At 38.3% G+C, this 14,856-nt stretch overlaps 1 protein-coding gene across 5 annotated transcripts in view; it reads right to left on the minus strand.

Moving 5' to 3' along the window:
* Positions 1–14,856, minus strand: part of FAM13B (family with sequence similarity 13 member B) — a 117,938-nt gene that overhangs the window by 8,408 nt on the left and 94,674 nt on the right. For 3 of the 5 annotated variants that reach the window (XM_049873712.1, XM_049873714.1, XM_049873711.1), the window contains 7 exons: positions 12,702–12,767; positions 11,081–11,291; positions 10,284–10,413; positions 9,572–9,653; positions 3,579–3,808; positions 2,024–2,107; positions 1,701–1,796 (listed from right to left, as the gene is read on the minus strand). In XM_049873712.1, the coding sequence (XP_049729669.1) occupies positions 1,701–1,796; positions 2,024–2,107; positions 3,579–3,808; positions 9,572–9,653; positions 10,284–10,413; positions 11,081–11,291; positions 12,702–12,767 (899 nt within the window). The remainder of the gene's footprint in view (positions 1–1,700; positions 1,797–2,023; positions 2,108–3,578; positions 3,809–9,571; positions 9,654–10,283; positions 10,414–11,080; positions 11,292–12,701; positions 12,768–14,856) is intronic. The other 2 variants (XM_049873715.1, XM_049873713.1) reach the window with 1 other exon arrangement.

Raw genomic sequence — 14,856 nt, forward strand, 5'->3', positions numbered from 1 at the left:
GATTTTTGTTTTCTTTACGTTCAGATGTAATCCATACTGAAAGCTATAATAGTCTTTTGATCTTTATCAGTAAGTGCTTCAAGTCCTCTTCACTTTCAGCAAGTAAGGCTGTGTCATCTGCATAACGCAAATTGTTAATGACTCTTCCTCCAATCCTGATACCATGTTCTTCTTCATATAGTACAGCTTATTGGATTATTTACTCAGCATACAGACTGATTAAGAATGGTGAAAGGATATTATTAGATTTATTAGAAAGCTGCAATTGTTAAGTACAGCACCTTCCATGAGCTCTGTAGTCATTCTAGCAAATTATCAAATCTGAGGGAGTAGTATGAACCAGCAGGTCAGAGGTGACGGAACTGGGAACCCCTGAGCTTACAGCTGGTATCCTGAGAGGCTAGAGGAAACCCTCAAATTTGTAGCCAGAAGGTCAGGCGTGAGACAGGCTAGGAGATCCCCACCAAGCTTGTGACAGTGGGAAAATCCCAAACTTGTAGCCAGCAGGTCAGAAGGGTGGTGTAACGGGATCACCCAAGTTTGCAGCTGGTGTCTGAAGTCTTAGGCCTATTTGGCAGTCTGCAAGACTGTGTCTTTTAGCTTGTGAGATGTGGCCTAGCTTTGGGTGGCCAGGGTCAGAGAAAGAAGTCGTACATGGGCAGCCGGTGTCAGAACTAAAGAGAAGGAGTGGAAACATGAGGATTTGATTTATGTTGGTTATAATCCAACTTCATTTTTTGCATGTGGATATCCAGTTGTCCCAGCACGATCTGTTAAAAAGACTATTTACTCTTTCCTGACTGAACCATCTTGGCTTAACAATAACCTTCTGAACTCCAAATATATCCCTAAGGTAGATGGTCATATTTAAGAATCCATAGAAAAGCTTCCTAGAGACTCAGTTTTCAAAGACAAACTTGTGGGATTCTAAAATGGTTTTCATAAAGAACTTCAAAGACTATTTACACTACTATGGAATTATGAAAATGGCAATGATGCCCCAAAGTACCTTGCAATCAAAAGGATAATATTTGTATTAAATAAACTGTCTTGTGTGAGAAGAATACATTATTGCACAGGATTCCTTTCAAAGAAAACTGATTCTATCTACATAAAATAGTTATGTAGATAAAATCCTATCTACATAAAATTGCTCTAAATTCTAGGAGCAATATGAAGCTTTTTAGCATTTCAGATTTGTCCTATAAAGGCAAAGACATATAGAAGTATCAGCTTATGTTATTCTGCAATTAAAGGAACATCTTTATGATGGCCATCACAAATTGATGGATTTTTAAAGACATGAAGTTAAATAGAAATAGGCAACAAGTCTGAAAAATGGGGTTTTAAAATTCTTCTGCCACATACAAACTAGGTGACCTTGGGTACATCACCACCTATCTGAACCTCAGTTTCATCATCTGTGAAACAAAGCTATCATCTTCCACCTCTTGTAACTTAACCTGGCAGACTTTAACGATAAAATGATACATAAAAATGCTTATAATGGTGCCTAGAATATAGGAGGCACTTACTATTAGTTTACTGTTCTTTTAAGATCAGTAACTTGATCTTACACATACAATTTTTTCTACCTTGGCTATATATTTCTCCAATATACCACCATAATTTCCTTTTTTTTTTTTTAAAGAGCACTCCTTGGTAAACAAACTAGATAAATACATGTTTGTTTTACTTACAAGGACAGGAGTGATGCTAGCTCTTGTTAGCATCTGCTTTACAAGTCTGTATCTATCATAGAGAGGTTTAACAATGTGCCTTTCTTCCCTGGTCACCTGGGACAAGAAAAAAGGAAACCAACTAGTCATTAGAAATCTAAAATGTCCAAAACATCAAGCAAGATGAATTTTCCCCCAATTTCTAAATATCTATTTTAAGTAAGTAGGAAATCTCCAAGTGTAGAAAACAATGCTTTATGTAACAGCTCTGAAGAACAGCACAGAAATAATTCATGTTCTTTTTTGTGATAGCAATTCAAATCTCTTTAGAAGACAGGCATTACCGGCCTTCCATGTTGACTCTCATAGTATAGAAGACTTTTCTGGAGAGACGTTTTCTCTTCTACCAAATGGTCTTTTGTCATTTTCTGGAATTAAAAAAAAAAAAAAAACTCCCATTGGCACCATTATTATTAACCTCACTCCCACAATGTAAATAATCAGGTCGAAAGGGTAGCACCTTACCAGCCCAGCCCAGGTTAATACAAATGTATCCTTTGCTTATGAATTTGTAGGTGACATTTTCTGGAGTCCTGTAGAATCCATCCTTCTACTATGTAGGAACCAACCCCCTCTGGTGGCTAGATTATTTTATCTGAATACATTATGAATACTGGCTTTGTGAATACTGGCAAGTTACTTAACTTCCTTGTGTTCAATATCTTAATCTGTAAAATGAGGGTATTACATTCTCTGTCACAGGGCTCTAATGAGGACTAAATCAGTTCATAAATGCAAAATATTTAAAACTTAGCACACATAAATAAATGCTTGTTATTCTATTTAATCCTGTCTTTTCTTAGCACCAAGACTAATGGACACACACATACACAGAAAATATACATGCATACACACCACAGGTTTTATAATCTAATGTTTCTCCTAAACTACCAAGAAAACCTGGCAGCAGTACAGTGGATAGATCCCGGAAAAAGCCCAACAATGTTTATTTGTGACCTTGAACTGTGAGGTGGGAAAAGGAGCTGTTCTAACATGAAATTTAGAAACAAAAGAAATGTCAAGGGCAGGGGATTCTATGACTTCAGTTTCCCTTCATCTGGGTTGGCACTTTCTTTACACTATAAAACTCTTCTCAAATATTTTCATATTCTAAATGGTAGAGTAGGGAGGACTTCACAAACTTACTTGCTTATAGAACCTTCCCACTTTGTTCCATAGGATCACCTATTAGGATGCCAATGAACCACTACACCAAATCAACTCTCTACGTAGTCCCAGGAATTTAATATCATCCTGTCTCTCACCAGAATGAAATTATGGGTAAAAAAAATTCAATGGATAATATCCTTCTATAACAAATATCATTTTAGATTATACACATTCAGTAGAGGGTAGCTGAGTATAGTGTCTGTAAAAAAAAAAAAAAATGTGATTTCAACAACCTCAAGCTTGAATCAAACTTTCAATAAGGAATCTGAATAAAGCTAATCCAATCAAAATTATTTACAGGAGAAAAAGGACTGTGAGATGGGAAAAATTGTTCTCACAAGAAATTTGAAAACAAAACAAAACAAAATGTCAAGGGTAGGAGACTAGAATTAGTAATTGGAGAAAGACTCTAATACATAGATCATAAGAGAAGTATACTCTGTTGTCAAGACAGGAATGTACACTAGGCCTCATCACTATGTGGACAAAAGTTCACTTGAGATCACCTACTTCTCTGCTCTCCCAGCAAATTTCATCTGATAAATGATTTAGGTTGCCAAGTGCTTTGACCACAACTGTAGCAGACATGGACTTTACTGAATAACTGAAAAGGTATGTAGCAGGGTTGTTCTACAACTACTACAGGCAAAAACCATAGCTCAAGATTACTTTGATATCTTCTGGAAGACGCCTCTCAACACGTTTTTCTTTCAGTCTTTTCAGAATAAGTTCAAGTGTTGCTTCCTTAGATGGCTTCTTCTCCTTCTGAATGACCCTGGATTCATCTTCATTCTCTTCATCTTCGTGGTCTAGAGAAGAGCCAAAGCTTTTTGGAAGAGTGTTACTACGTGGACGTGTCTGGGGTACAAATTCTCCGTCAGAGCTTTTGTGTTTTGCATCTACATTTCAGAACCAAGAGAAGAGATCAATAATTATGATTTTAGCTAAAATGTGATTAGATTAAAAGTGAAAAAGATTCACAACACAAAACTATACAGTAATAGCACACAGCCTTGGGTATTTCAAAGTCACAATGGATATTTAAATTTTATAAACAGCAAGGGAGATATACTATTCATTCTTTCAACCGATATTCACAGAAAGTCTACTATAAAGCAAGATGCTCTGCTACGGACAACCTGGAAGGTCCAGGAGCCGTTGAAAGTCCAGCCTGCCAGCGACACTGGGTTGCAAAACACCTGGAAAACCACTAAAGGCTTTGTGAGGGTCAGGGTTACTGTTATTTTTAACACAATGCAAAATCACTGTGCTTTTGCCTGGGCCTCGGGTAGAATACAAGACAAGGAAGGGCTTCTTCAATTGCATCCTTATATGACTTAAAATTGTCACTGCTCTACGCTCTTAAAATCTCCAACTACATTTACCTGAAAAAATAAACAGGAAAAGTCTTGAAATGGAGAGGATTTACTAAAAGGCCAATCAACATTTAAGCTGGTCTGGAATGGCAATGAGCCCCTTTTGAATGAAAGCAAACCTGTGATGAATATCTCAACATCAAATGCCTAGTGAAAATACCCAGACAGGTATTATGACTTCAGGGTAACTTACCACAGCAAACCAGATGTAAAACGCACAGAAGGAAAAGAGACACAGATAGGAACAAGGCAGAGACACAGATAGAAACAAGGCAGGCATCTTTCAAAAGCAATAATTCTCTCTAAAACCTCAACTAGCTCTTGCATATTTTAAATGGAAGAGTGATGTAAACTTAGGAAATAATTTAAAAAGGGCAGACACTAATAAGCAATTCATCACTAATTGAGAGAGGCCCCAATCCAAAGCAAAGATTTAAGACAGGATTTTGGCCTAATTCTTCTGAGCAACAACCTGCTACTATTAGTCCGTAAAACAACTCCACATCTGTTTCAGAGATAACAAATGACCTGAGCATTTATTAAGTGCTTGTCATGAATCAAGGTCCCTGGGTGATGCAAATGATTTGTGTTCAATTACTAATCTAAAGGTTGGCAGTTTGGACCCACCCAGAGCTACCATGGACGAAGATCTGGAGATATGCTTCTATTAAGATTCCAACCAAAGGGCGGAGCCAAGATGGCGGACTAGGCAGACGCTACCTCGGATCCCTCTTACAACAAAGACACGGAAAAACAAGTGAATCGATCACATACATAACAATCTACGAACCCTGAACAACAAACACAGATTTAGAGACGGAGAACGAACTAATACGGGGAAGCAACGATTGTTTCCAGAGCCTGGAGCCAGCGTACCAGTCAGGCACGGCACAAGCACAGAGAGCTACTCCACCCCCCTGAACTAACTCCGGGAGGGGAACCAGCTGGTTCCACGGGCGGCGGGGGACGCAGCCGGTAGGAGAAGTCCCCGGGAGGCAGTGACTGGTCTTGGAGCAGAAAGAGCAGCGTCCGAGCCGGGGAACCATCCCACAGGGATTTGGACTGGACGCAGGTACAGCATAAACACGGAGAGTTGCTCCACCCCCCTGAACTAACCCCGGGAAGGGGACCAGCCGGGTCGCGAGGGCGGCGTGGGAAGCAGCCGGTAGGAGAAGTCCCCGGGAGGCAGCGACTGGTATTGGAGCGGGGAGAACAGCGTCCCAGCCGGGACACTCGGTCACGGCACAAGCACGGGGAGCTGCTCCACCCATCTGAACTAACCCCGGGAGGAGGCCCAACTGGCTCTCGGATGTGGCACGGCCACGCGGCTGGAGGGACGAGAAGTCCCCAGGAGGCAGCGACTGATTTTGGAGTCGAGAGCGCACCGTCCCAGTAGGGGAGCCTTGACGCTGGGCGTGGGGCTGGAAGCGGAGGATCTGACCGTGACTCCAGCAGGCCAGACCCCCCGGGGGCAATCTCCACACAGCCAGCACACATAGGCGACCCGCCCCGCGGGAATCTCAGATATAATAGTCATTCCAAGCAAGACAAGCAACTCTGGCTATATTCTGAGGTGCTACTCTCCTATCTCTCCGTTCCCTCCCCCACCCTCCCCAGGCGGCTTCATTAACATCTGAATAGCCTGAGCCAGAGGGAGAACTCTGATAGGGATCTGACTGCATTTTTTTTTAGCGGATTTTCTGGAAAAACTAGTTTCCCAGTGATGGCTCGGAGACAACAATCCATATCAAACCACTTAAAGAAGCAGACCATGACAGCTTCTCCAACCTCCCAAACAAAAGAATCAAAATCTTTCCCAAATGAAGATACAATCTTGGAATTATCAGATACAGAATATAAAAAACTAATTTACAGAATGCTTAATGATATCACAAATGAAATTAGGATAACTGCAGAAAAAGCCAAGGAACACACTGATAAAACTGTTGAAGAACTCAAAAAGATTATTCAAGAACATAGTGGAAAAATTAATAAGTTGCAAGAATCCATAGACAACATGTAGAAATCCAAAAGATTAACAATAAAATTACAGAATTAGACAACGCACTAGGAAGTCAGAGGAGCAGACTCGAGCAATTAGAATGCAGACTGGGACATCTGGAGGACCAGGGAATCAACACCAACATAGCTGAAAAAAAATCAGATAAAAGAATTTAAAAAAATGAAGAAACCCTAAGAATTACGTGGGACTCTATCAAGAAGGATAACCTGCGGGTGACTGGAGTCCCAGAACAGGGAGGGGGGACAGAAAACACAGAGAAAATAGTTGAAGAACTCCTGACACAAAACTTCCCTTACATCATGAAAGACGAAAGGATATCTATCCAAGATGCTCATCGAACCCCATTTAAGATTGATCCAAAAAGAAAAACACCAAGACACATTATCATCAAACTCACCAAAACCAAAGATAAACAGAAAATTTTAAAAGCAGCCAGGGAGAAAAGAAAGGTTTCCTTCAAGGGAGAATCAATAAGAATATGTTCTGACTACTCAGCTGAAACCATGCAGGCAAGAAGGGAATGGGACGACATATACAGAACACTGAAGGAGAAAAACTGCCAGCCAAGGATCATATATCCAGCAAAACTCTCTCTGAAATATGAAGGCGAAATTAAGATATTTACAGACAAACACAAGTTTAGAGAATTTGCAAAAACCAAACCAAAGCTACAAGAAATACTAAAGGATATTGTTTGGTCAGAGAACCAATAATATCAGATATCAGCACAACACAAGGTCACAAAACAGAACGTCCTGATATCAACTCAAATAGGGAAATCACAAAAACAAATTAAGATTAATTAAAAAAAAAAAATACACATAACAGGGAATCATGGAAGTCAATAGGTAAAAGATCACAATAATCAAAAAGAGGGACTAAATACAGGAGGCATTGAACTGCCATATGGAGAGTGATACAAGGCGATATAGAACAATACAAGTTAGGTTTTTACTTAGAAAAATAGGGGTAAATAATAAGGTAACCACAAAAACGTATAACAACTCTATAACTCAAGATAAAAACCAAGAAAAACGTAACGACTCAACTAACATAAAGTCAAGCACTATGAAAATGAGGATCTCACAATTTTCTAAGATTCCAACCAAAACCAACAGTTCAGCTTAACTAGTAGAGAATGTCTGCTTTGAGCACTGTGCTTTTTCAAGAACTATCTATATGAGATGAAACTGACAACAGCAACTTGAAAGATAGGAAACTTAGGACGCGGTGAGTTTATGTTAATTGGGGAGGAACAACTTGGAAAACGAGGGTGAGAATGGTTGCAAAACTTGAGGAATGTGATGAATTACACAAGCAGAAATTGTTGAGATGGTATATGTCGTGCTGTGCATAGTCTTGGCAACAACAAATAAAATAAATTAGTTTTAAAAAATGCTCTACTGAGCATTATAGACACAGTAGTAAATAAAACAGACATGGCATCTTTTCTCATGGAGGGTATATTCAGGGAAAGAAAAATAATAAACAAGTGATCAGGCTAATAAAAGAATTTCAAAGAGTAATAAGTGCTGTAAAGCAGATAAAACTGGATGATGTCAGAGTGGTGAAAGGAGTGTGCCTTGTGAAGGAGCAACTGCAATGCATGGGCTTGAGAGAGAAGGTTTTCCGAGATGGTAACATCTGAGTTGAGCATGAAATGATGATAAGAAGGCACTAACCTAGCACAGACGGTATCAGGGAAGAACATTCCTCCCCAAATGAGGCAAAAGCCTATGTAAAGGCCCTAAGGATTGGCATGTTTGAGGAACAGAAAAAGAGAAGAAAGTGATATAAAATGTGCTAAGGGCCAGAGTGTGCAGAGTCTTAAAGTTCATACTAAGGAATTCAGACTTTATGCTAAGCAGAAAGGGAAGCCCACTAAGGCAATATAATTTTTTAAAAGATAATTCTGGCTGCTATGCAGAGAACGGACTGTAGTACAGTTACAGTAGAAGAAAACTGAGAAATTAAGAGGCTAATGCTAGTCAATTTAATGACCATGTTTAGTAACACAGTCAAGGTAGTGATTTTAACTAATGGTTGGAAACTGACATTAAAACAAGGAAATGCTTAACAGAATTATGGGGGGAAATAAACTAATATCCTAAAGAAGAGTTAAGAGAATTTAGTGTAACCACAGAAATGTAAACTCCATGACAGTAAGAACTATGTTTGTCTTGCTTACAGCTATATCCCCAGTTTACAAAGTACATGAATAGTACCCCAAACCCAAAACCAAACCCACTGCTGTCAAGTTGATTCTGAATCACAGGGCCCTAGAGGACGGGGAAGAACTCCCCCAGAGGGTTTCCAAAGCTGTAAAATCTTTACAGAAGCAGACTGCCACATCTTTCTCCCATAGAGTGGCTGGTGGATTTGAACCACCGACCTTTCACTTAGCAGCCAAGTTTTTTAACGACTGCACCACCAGGGCTTCTTCATGGTACTCATAAGACACTAAAAATATTGTTGAACAAATTCAAATGAGTAAGTTAAAATGTGTTGCTCCATATCATAAACCCATACCTGGCACAGATAATTTTTCAAGTATTAAAAATTATTAAAAAGCATACTTGCTAAACACCCACAAAGTAAATATATGTTAACAACTCTGTACTAAGTTGGAAACCCTGGTGGTGTAGTGGTTAAGTACTACGGCTATTAACCAAGAGGTCAGCAGTTCGAATCCACCAGGCGCTCCTTGGAAACTCTATGGGGCAGTTCTACCCTGTCCTATAGGGTCGCTATGAGTCGGAATCAACTCGACGGCACTGGGTTTGGTTTTGGTTATATTAGGTTAACATACAGAAATATAAGTCCTAGTTTTTGACTCAAGAAGACTTAACAGTCAGTCTTTTAGTACAAACAATTAATTCTGATTAGATATCATCAGTCTTAGATGAAATACCCACCAAAAAATCTTAATGAAATACCTACCAAAAACCGAAACAGCTTAATATTTAAAATAGATTTCAGATAAATGTTATGAAAGTTAATCTACAAATGTACATTGCAGGACATCTTTCAAAAGAATATTACTAATAATACACAGGAAATACTTTGAAGAATACAGTATAATAAATTTCCCATCTCTTAGTATACAACTTTTATTCTAACAAAAGAACAAAAAGAAACTTTATTTTTGCCAAACAACGCCAAAGATGAAAAATCATCAAAAAATTATAACTGTAATTTTCATAGACTGTTATATGGAACATTTTTAAAATGAAAATATATTACAAAAATGGCACATTTTATACCTTTAATTTGCTTCCGCAGTTTGGTAAGCTCTGTCATCCATTTTACCACCTTGGGATTGGCTGTGATATCACTGTAGGAGGGCTGAAAATTTAAGGAAAGGAATCACTGACACCTGTGTGTGGTAAGCAATGCCTATGTTAATTTATGTCCAAAGAGCATTTTACAATTTCCACATCATAGATTTCACTCAATCCTCACTTCATCTTAACTTATTTTAAGTGGGAAGGTTGGAATATTACATAAAGCTCTCCCAGGGTAGGGTCTAAGTAACTGGCAGAACACAGATTTGAACAGGACTCCTTCTACTTCACATGTTCTAATTACTAAACACACATACACATGCCTGCATGCACATGCTCCTCTTAGTATTTGCGGCTTTTGAGAGAATGGAAATAGCATTAACATGATCTGTCAATGTAAAGTATCTGCTTTAAAAATTCTAAAAGTTGTTTTGCCAACGGAAATAAAAAGATGCATGGTGCAAAGGCAAGAATACAAAAAAAAAAAAAAAAAAGCCAAACTCATTGCTACTGGCCTGAAAATCAGGAGGCTAAGGATCTATATGATCTGAGATCCATATGACATTAATTCCCTCAGCATCTCAGATTCCTTATCTCTCTCAGGGCAGAGCTAGACTAATGCTCTCCAAAGACCCTCCTCCCAGTTCGAGTTTTATATATATAGCTCATGCTGGGCAATGTCTGAACTTACCTTGCTATTTCTTTCCCTTTCAAACTGTTCCTCAAATTGTCTGATTTTTTTCTGAAGTTTCTTGACCAACTGATATGGTGTTCTGTCTTCTCTTTTTTCATCTTTTGAACTAAAGGATGATCTTCGAATTCTGAATTAAAATAAGAGGTCAACACTGTGTTACAGTCATATTCTAAAGTATCAGCATCTCTCATGGTCCTGATATAACCTGACACCGTTACCAAGAAGCTTACCTTTAAAGTGAAATTAAGTCCCTAACACTGGGGGAAAGGAAGTAAAAAGAAACTTAGACTATACTGCTAAGAGACCACAAAATTAACTAACACAAAGGTCATGAAAGGAATTTAAAATCATTCAAAAGTTGTTCGGACAAAGGCAGAAAAGAGAGAATGATACCTAGCAACTCAGAGGTGTTTTGATGTTCAAACTGCAAGACAAAGTTCCTGACATTCAGAGTCAATTTAAAGTTTTGATAATAAAGATATTAAAGACTGGTGATATTAAGGACTGGTGAACTCCAACTTTCAGGGTTTGGTAACTTTAGTCATGAATGAATGAATGAGTGAATAAGTACATTATGAGAAGATGTCTTTCTATTAGATAGCAAACCCCAAAAAACTACCCCTCATCAAACTGAGAATTTAATAGAGAGTGGCCAAAAAGCATGAAAGTTACAAAAATATGCTTCATGAAATAGGGGAGAAAGTGTTGAACTGTAGGTGTGGAGGACTATGACTCCCAGAGGGCCTGGGTACTTAATAGGAGCTGGCTCTCATAAGTACCTAAAATTCATATACCTAGCAAAAGAAAGTGCTTTAGATGAGGAATCCAACGTTTCTGGATCATGCAGGAAACGCTGGCTTTGCCCAAAATCTAAACTTCGGTGTGATAATACTGGAGGACAGTCCTCTTCCAAGGGATGATGATTCATTCTTCCAGCTTGTGGAGAGAGCTGAGCTTCTCCAGACTCAGAGTCCTCCTGCCAAGACTTAAAAGCAGGAAATGGATCTGCAAAACAAACACAAAGAACAGTACCGTGAGTCTCTTGATTCCACATGGAAAAAGTCAGAAAGTATCAGCTGTATATTTTCTAAATCATCTTACATGAAGTAGTTCATATAATATTTATATATATATATATATATTTTTTTTTTTAAATAAAGGCTATTAGGATTTTCATAAAGCCTAGTATAATTTAAAATTATCTAAGCTTTATTTTTTAGCCTGGAGATCTATTTTCAAATAAGGAGTTATACTTTAAATTTCTGAACCCAGTGACAAAACAAGTAAAGACACTGTCAAGCTTTTCAGAATTATGTTATTTTTCAAGTAAGGAAAAGTCTTCATTTAGAAACAGTAGACACTCAAGAATTAAACTTAAGAACCAAATCCTGCCAGGTGAGTATATTGTCCCTCACTGTCAAGTAGCATGTTAAAAGGATGCAGAAGCTCTTCTGCACTCAAGAGGCTACGCAGTTCACCAAATGGAGCTCTCTGACTCTAGAATGATTTGAACACTTCCAAATGAGCAGCTAATTCAGCTGACGACACCTGGCCTCTAACATTACACTGGGGTGGTTATCTTCTGTTATGGGATTCCTATGTAATGCCTATGCAACTGAATACTCAACAGTATTATCAAGACAAAACTTAACAGAACTAGTCCTTTTTAAGCACATTTATTTTATGGGAGTTATCCTGTATGTTCTCAAATGAAGTCAAGCTGACATATTTGAAGTCTTTGCACACATAAGGTTTAATTACATATAGAACACATATAGATAATATCCACGATTTATAACATATCCCAAACACAAAATTAAATTCAAGCATCACTGGAGACCAGGATGGGGGGAGGAATTTTATACATAAATGCAATTTAAAAATTTGATGCTATGGCTATTAACAATAGAAAAATGAATTTTTAAGTATTTTTTAATGTAAAGATAGCTTGACAGTGTCAAAATTCAAGAGCGATGTTTTCTTTTTCTTGACAAAATAGCTAAGGACTGTGGTTTTAGTAATTTAGCATTTGTGCATTAGCAATTTAAAACATTACTTTTTTTCGGGGTAATAACATAATTTGGTTAGTTTTTGAAGCCCAGATCAATCTGATAACTAAAAACTGTATACAAAGCGTGCAACCCCACAATAAACCCAGCAATAAAGTGATTTTCAAAGCAACCCTTGTACCTGCTTCCCAGCAAATAAGCAACTGGTAACAAATATTTTATGGGAAATCTCCTGTTTTAAGAAAAGAGGGAAATCACAAAAACAATTTTCTCTGGGTATCATTTTAAACCTGGAACAATGTTCCTAGGATATAGGGGCAGCAGGAGAAGGGCTAATAATAAGGCAAACAAAGTGAACCATAAAAAGGAAAAAAAAAAAAACTAAACTATGGTGAACCATACTTACCCTCCCCATCTCTCTGCAGATGCATTGTTTTGAAATCAATGAGGGGAAAAGTGATAGGGCATGACGCTAATAAAATGGAAAAAAATGGCAAAAAATACTAAAGTGAACACACAGCACAGTCAGAACAAACCATACACATAACTAACACAAAGCCAAAGATACCAAAAACATTTCCCTAAAACCAGTTAAGCATTCTCCTCAAAAACTTTATTCAAAGAAATTACTACTAACCAAACTTTTAAAACACACGCAACATACGTCATTTCCATTTCAGCAAGCAAGGCAAAGAAATCAAAGTAGTGCTGTTTTATTAAAACTCAAGCATGAAACTGAAGAAATGGAAACTCTTAACCAGATACTGTTTGAAGCTTTTCAGTACTCTTGATTTGACTGGGGGCGGGGGGGGGGGGGGGGGACAGGGACTTTTATTTGGTATTTGAAAAGATTCTACTGTATTTCATTCCAGAGTAAGCCGAAGAAAATCTGAAGAAAAGGTGGTGTCCATTTCCGTTAAAAGTCAAGATCTTTTGAACAGCTGCTACCAATTCATGCCGGTGGTAGTAGCCATGTGCTACCTGCTTTTCTATTTAGAATATCCTAACCCCTACATGTGGAAAAATGACTCCTTGTATAGGTGGCGAAGTTGGAAAGAGCTGTCTACTAATAGCTACTCTTCTGAGTACATGGAGGGCTCATGGCTGAAAAGTTCACTCAGTTGTCTACTATCTTTGACTTTCTGAGAGTCACTGACTCTAATTCCTGGAAGAGCCAGCAGGAAGCCTACGTGGACTTGTCACTGCTGTTGAATCAGGTGGATAACAGGAGGGCCCAGCCACTGAAAATTAGGGATCAGTAGTCCATACGTTACCTCTTTTCTCTATCACAAGATGTAGAGGTGGTTTAACAGGGATGCAAAAGAAAGCCCAGTGTCAGGCTCCCTTTCAGGGGCAGCCACCGCCAGAAAGCTAAAGCTACACAGATAACGTCCAATCTCCCTTAGACAATGAAACATAATTGCTCTTCTATGCTTAAAGCTTAAGATCAGGACCTCCAAAGATTGTAAAGGTCTATTTATTATCTGCATCCTCTAAGGGGAAGAAGTATAAGGGCTTTATCAGAATCCCAGCTTCATCTTTCAGTGATTACTCTCCTGCTGAGGCTCCAGGGATGTGCTGTTGGCCACCACCCCTTCTCAGTGAAAATGCTAGGATAAATAACTAAAAAGACATTTGATCTTCACCACCATCAGTACACTAACATATTCCCTAAATCTGGGAAGTATCTTCACGAATTCCAAAAACCCTGAATAAGCCAGAACAAGGCAAAGACAACTTTCCAATTTAGTAAGAGTTAACACACATAATATGCAACTGGGTATACCAAACATCAAGACCAAAAAAAGGGGTGAGGAGAGTAAACAGCAATAAAGATTGGCACAGACAAAGACTTGGTTGGGGGGGTTTAAAAAAACTGACTAAAACTTAAAAGGAAGAAGAAAAACTCCACATGTGACCAGGTAAGTAGACTTAAGGTGGTAAAAGGAGCCCATGGCACTGCAGTTTCTCTTGCTATGGCCACCGCATGTCATCAGACAACTGGTAGAAGAAGAGACAACCCAGGGATTCTCATCCAATCTGCTTAAGATTCCTCAGTTGACTCTTCGTCACTTTACTTAGGAAAGTGAGTGATCCAGGAGGACTACTGGGTCCATGTTTGCTGCTTGTTTTTTCCCCCAACATTTTGAAGTTTACAAATATACAGCAAAGTTGAATTTTACAGTAAGCATCCATACGCCAATCACCCAGATGCTATATTAATATTTTACTGTACTTGTTTCATAACATTTATCCATCCCATTAAGCACCTTATTTTTTTCATGGATTTCAAAGTAAACTGCATATATCAGTATACTTCCCCCTAAACACTGCAGCATGCCAATCATTCACTGGAGTCTAGTATTGTTTACAGAGTTTTTTTCTTTTTTTCCTATTGAGGTAAAAAAAAAAATTATAGACAATGAAATGTAAAATTCTTAGTGTATATTTGTTGAGTTTTGACAAATGCATATACTTATGTTGCTTGCTTCTGAAATTTAAACCTTTCCTCTCCTCTGATTAAACTGTTAGCACCCCTGACCTTCATACCCTAATATGGG

Source organism: Elephas maximus, chromosome 2, assembly GCF_024166365.1.
Source record: "Elephas maximus indicus isolate mEleMax1 chromosome 2, mEleMax1 primary haplotype, whole genome shotgun sequence".
In the NCBI taxonomy this organism is placed as follows: Eukaryota; Metazoa; Chordata; class Mammalia; order Proboscidea; family Elephantidae; genus Elephas; species Elephas maximus.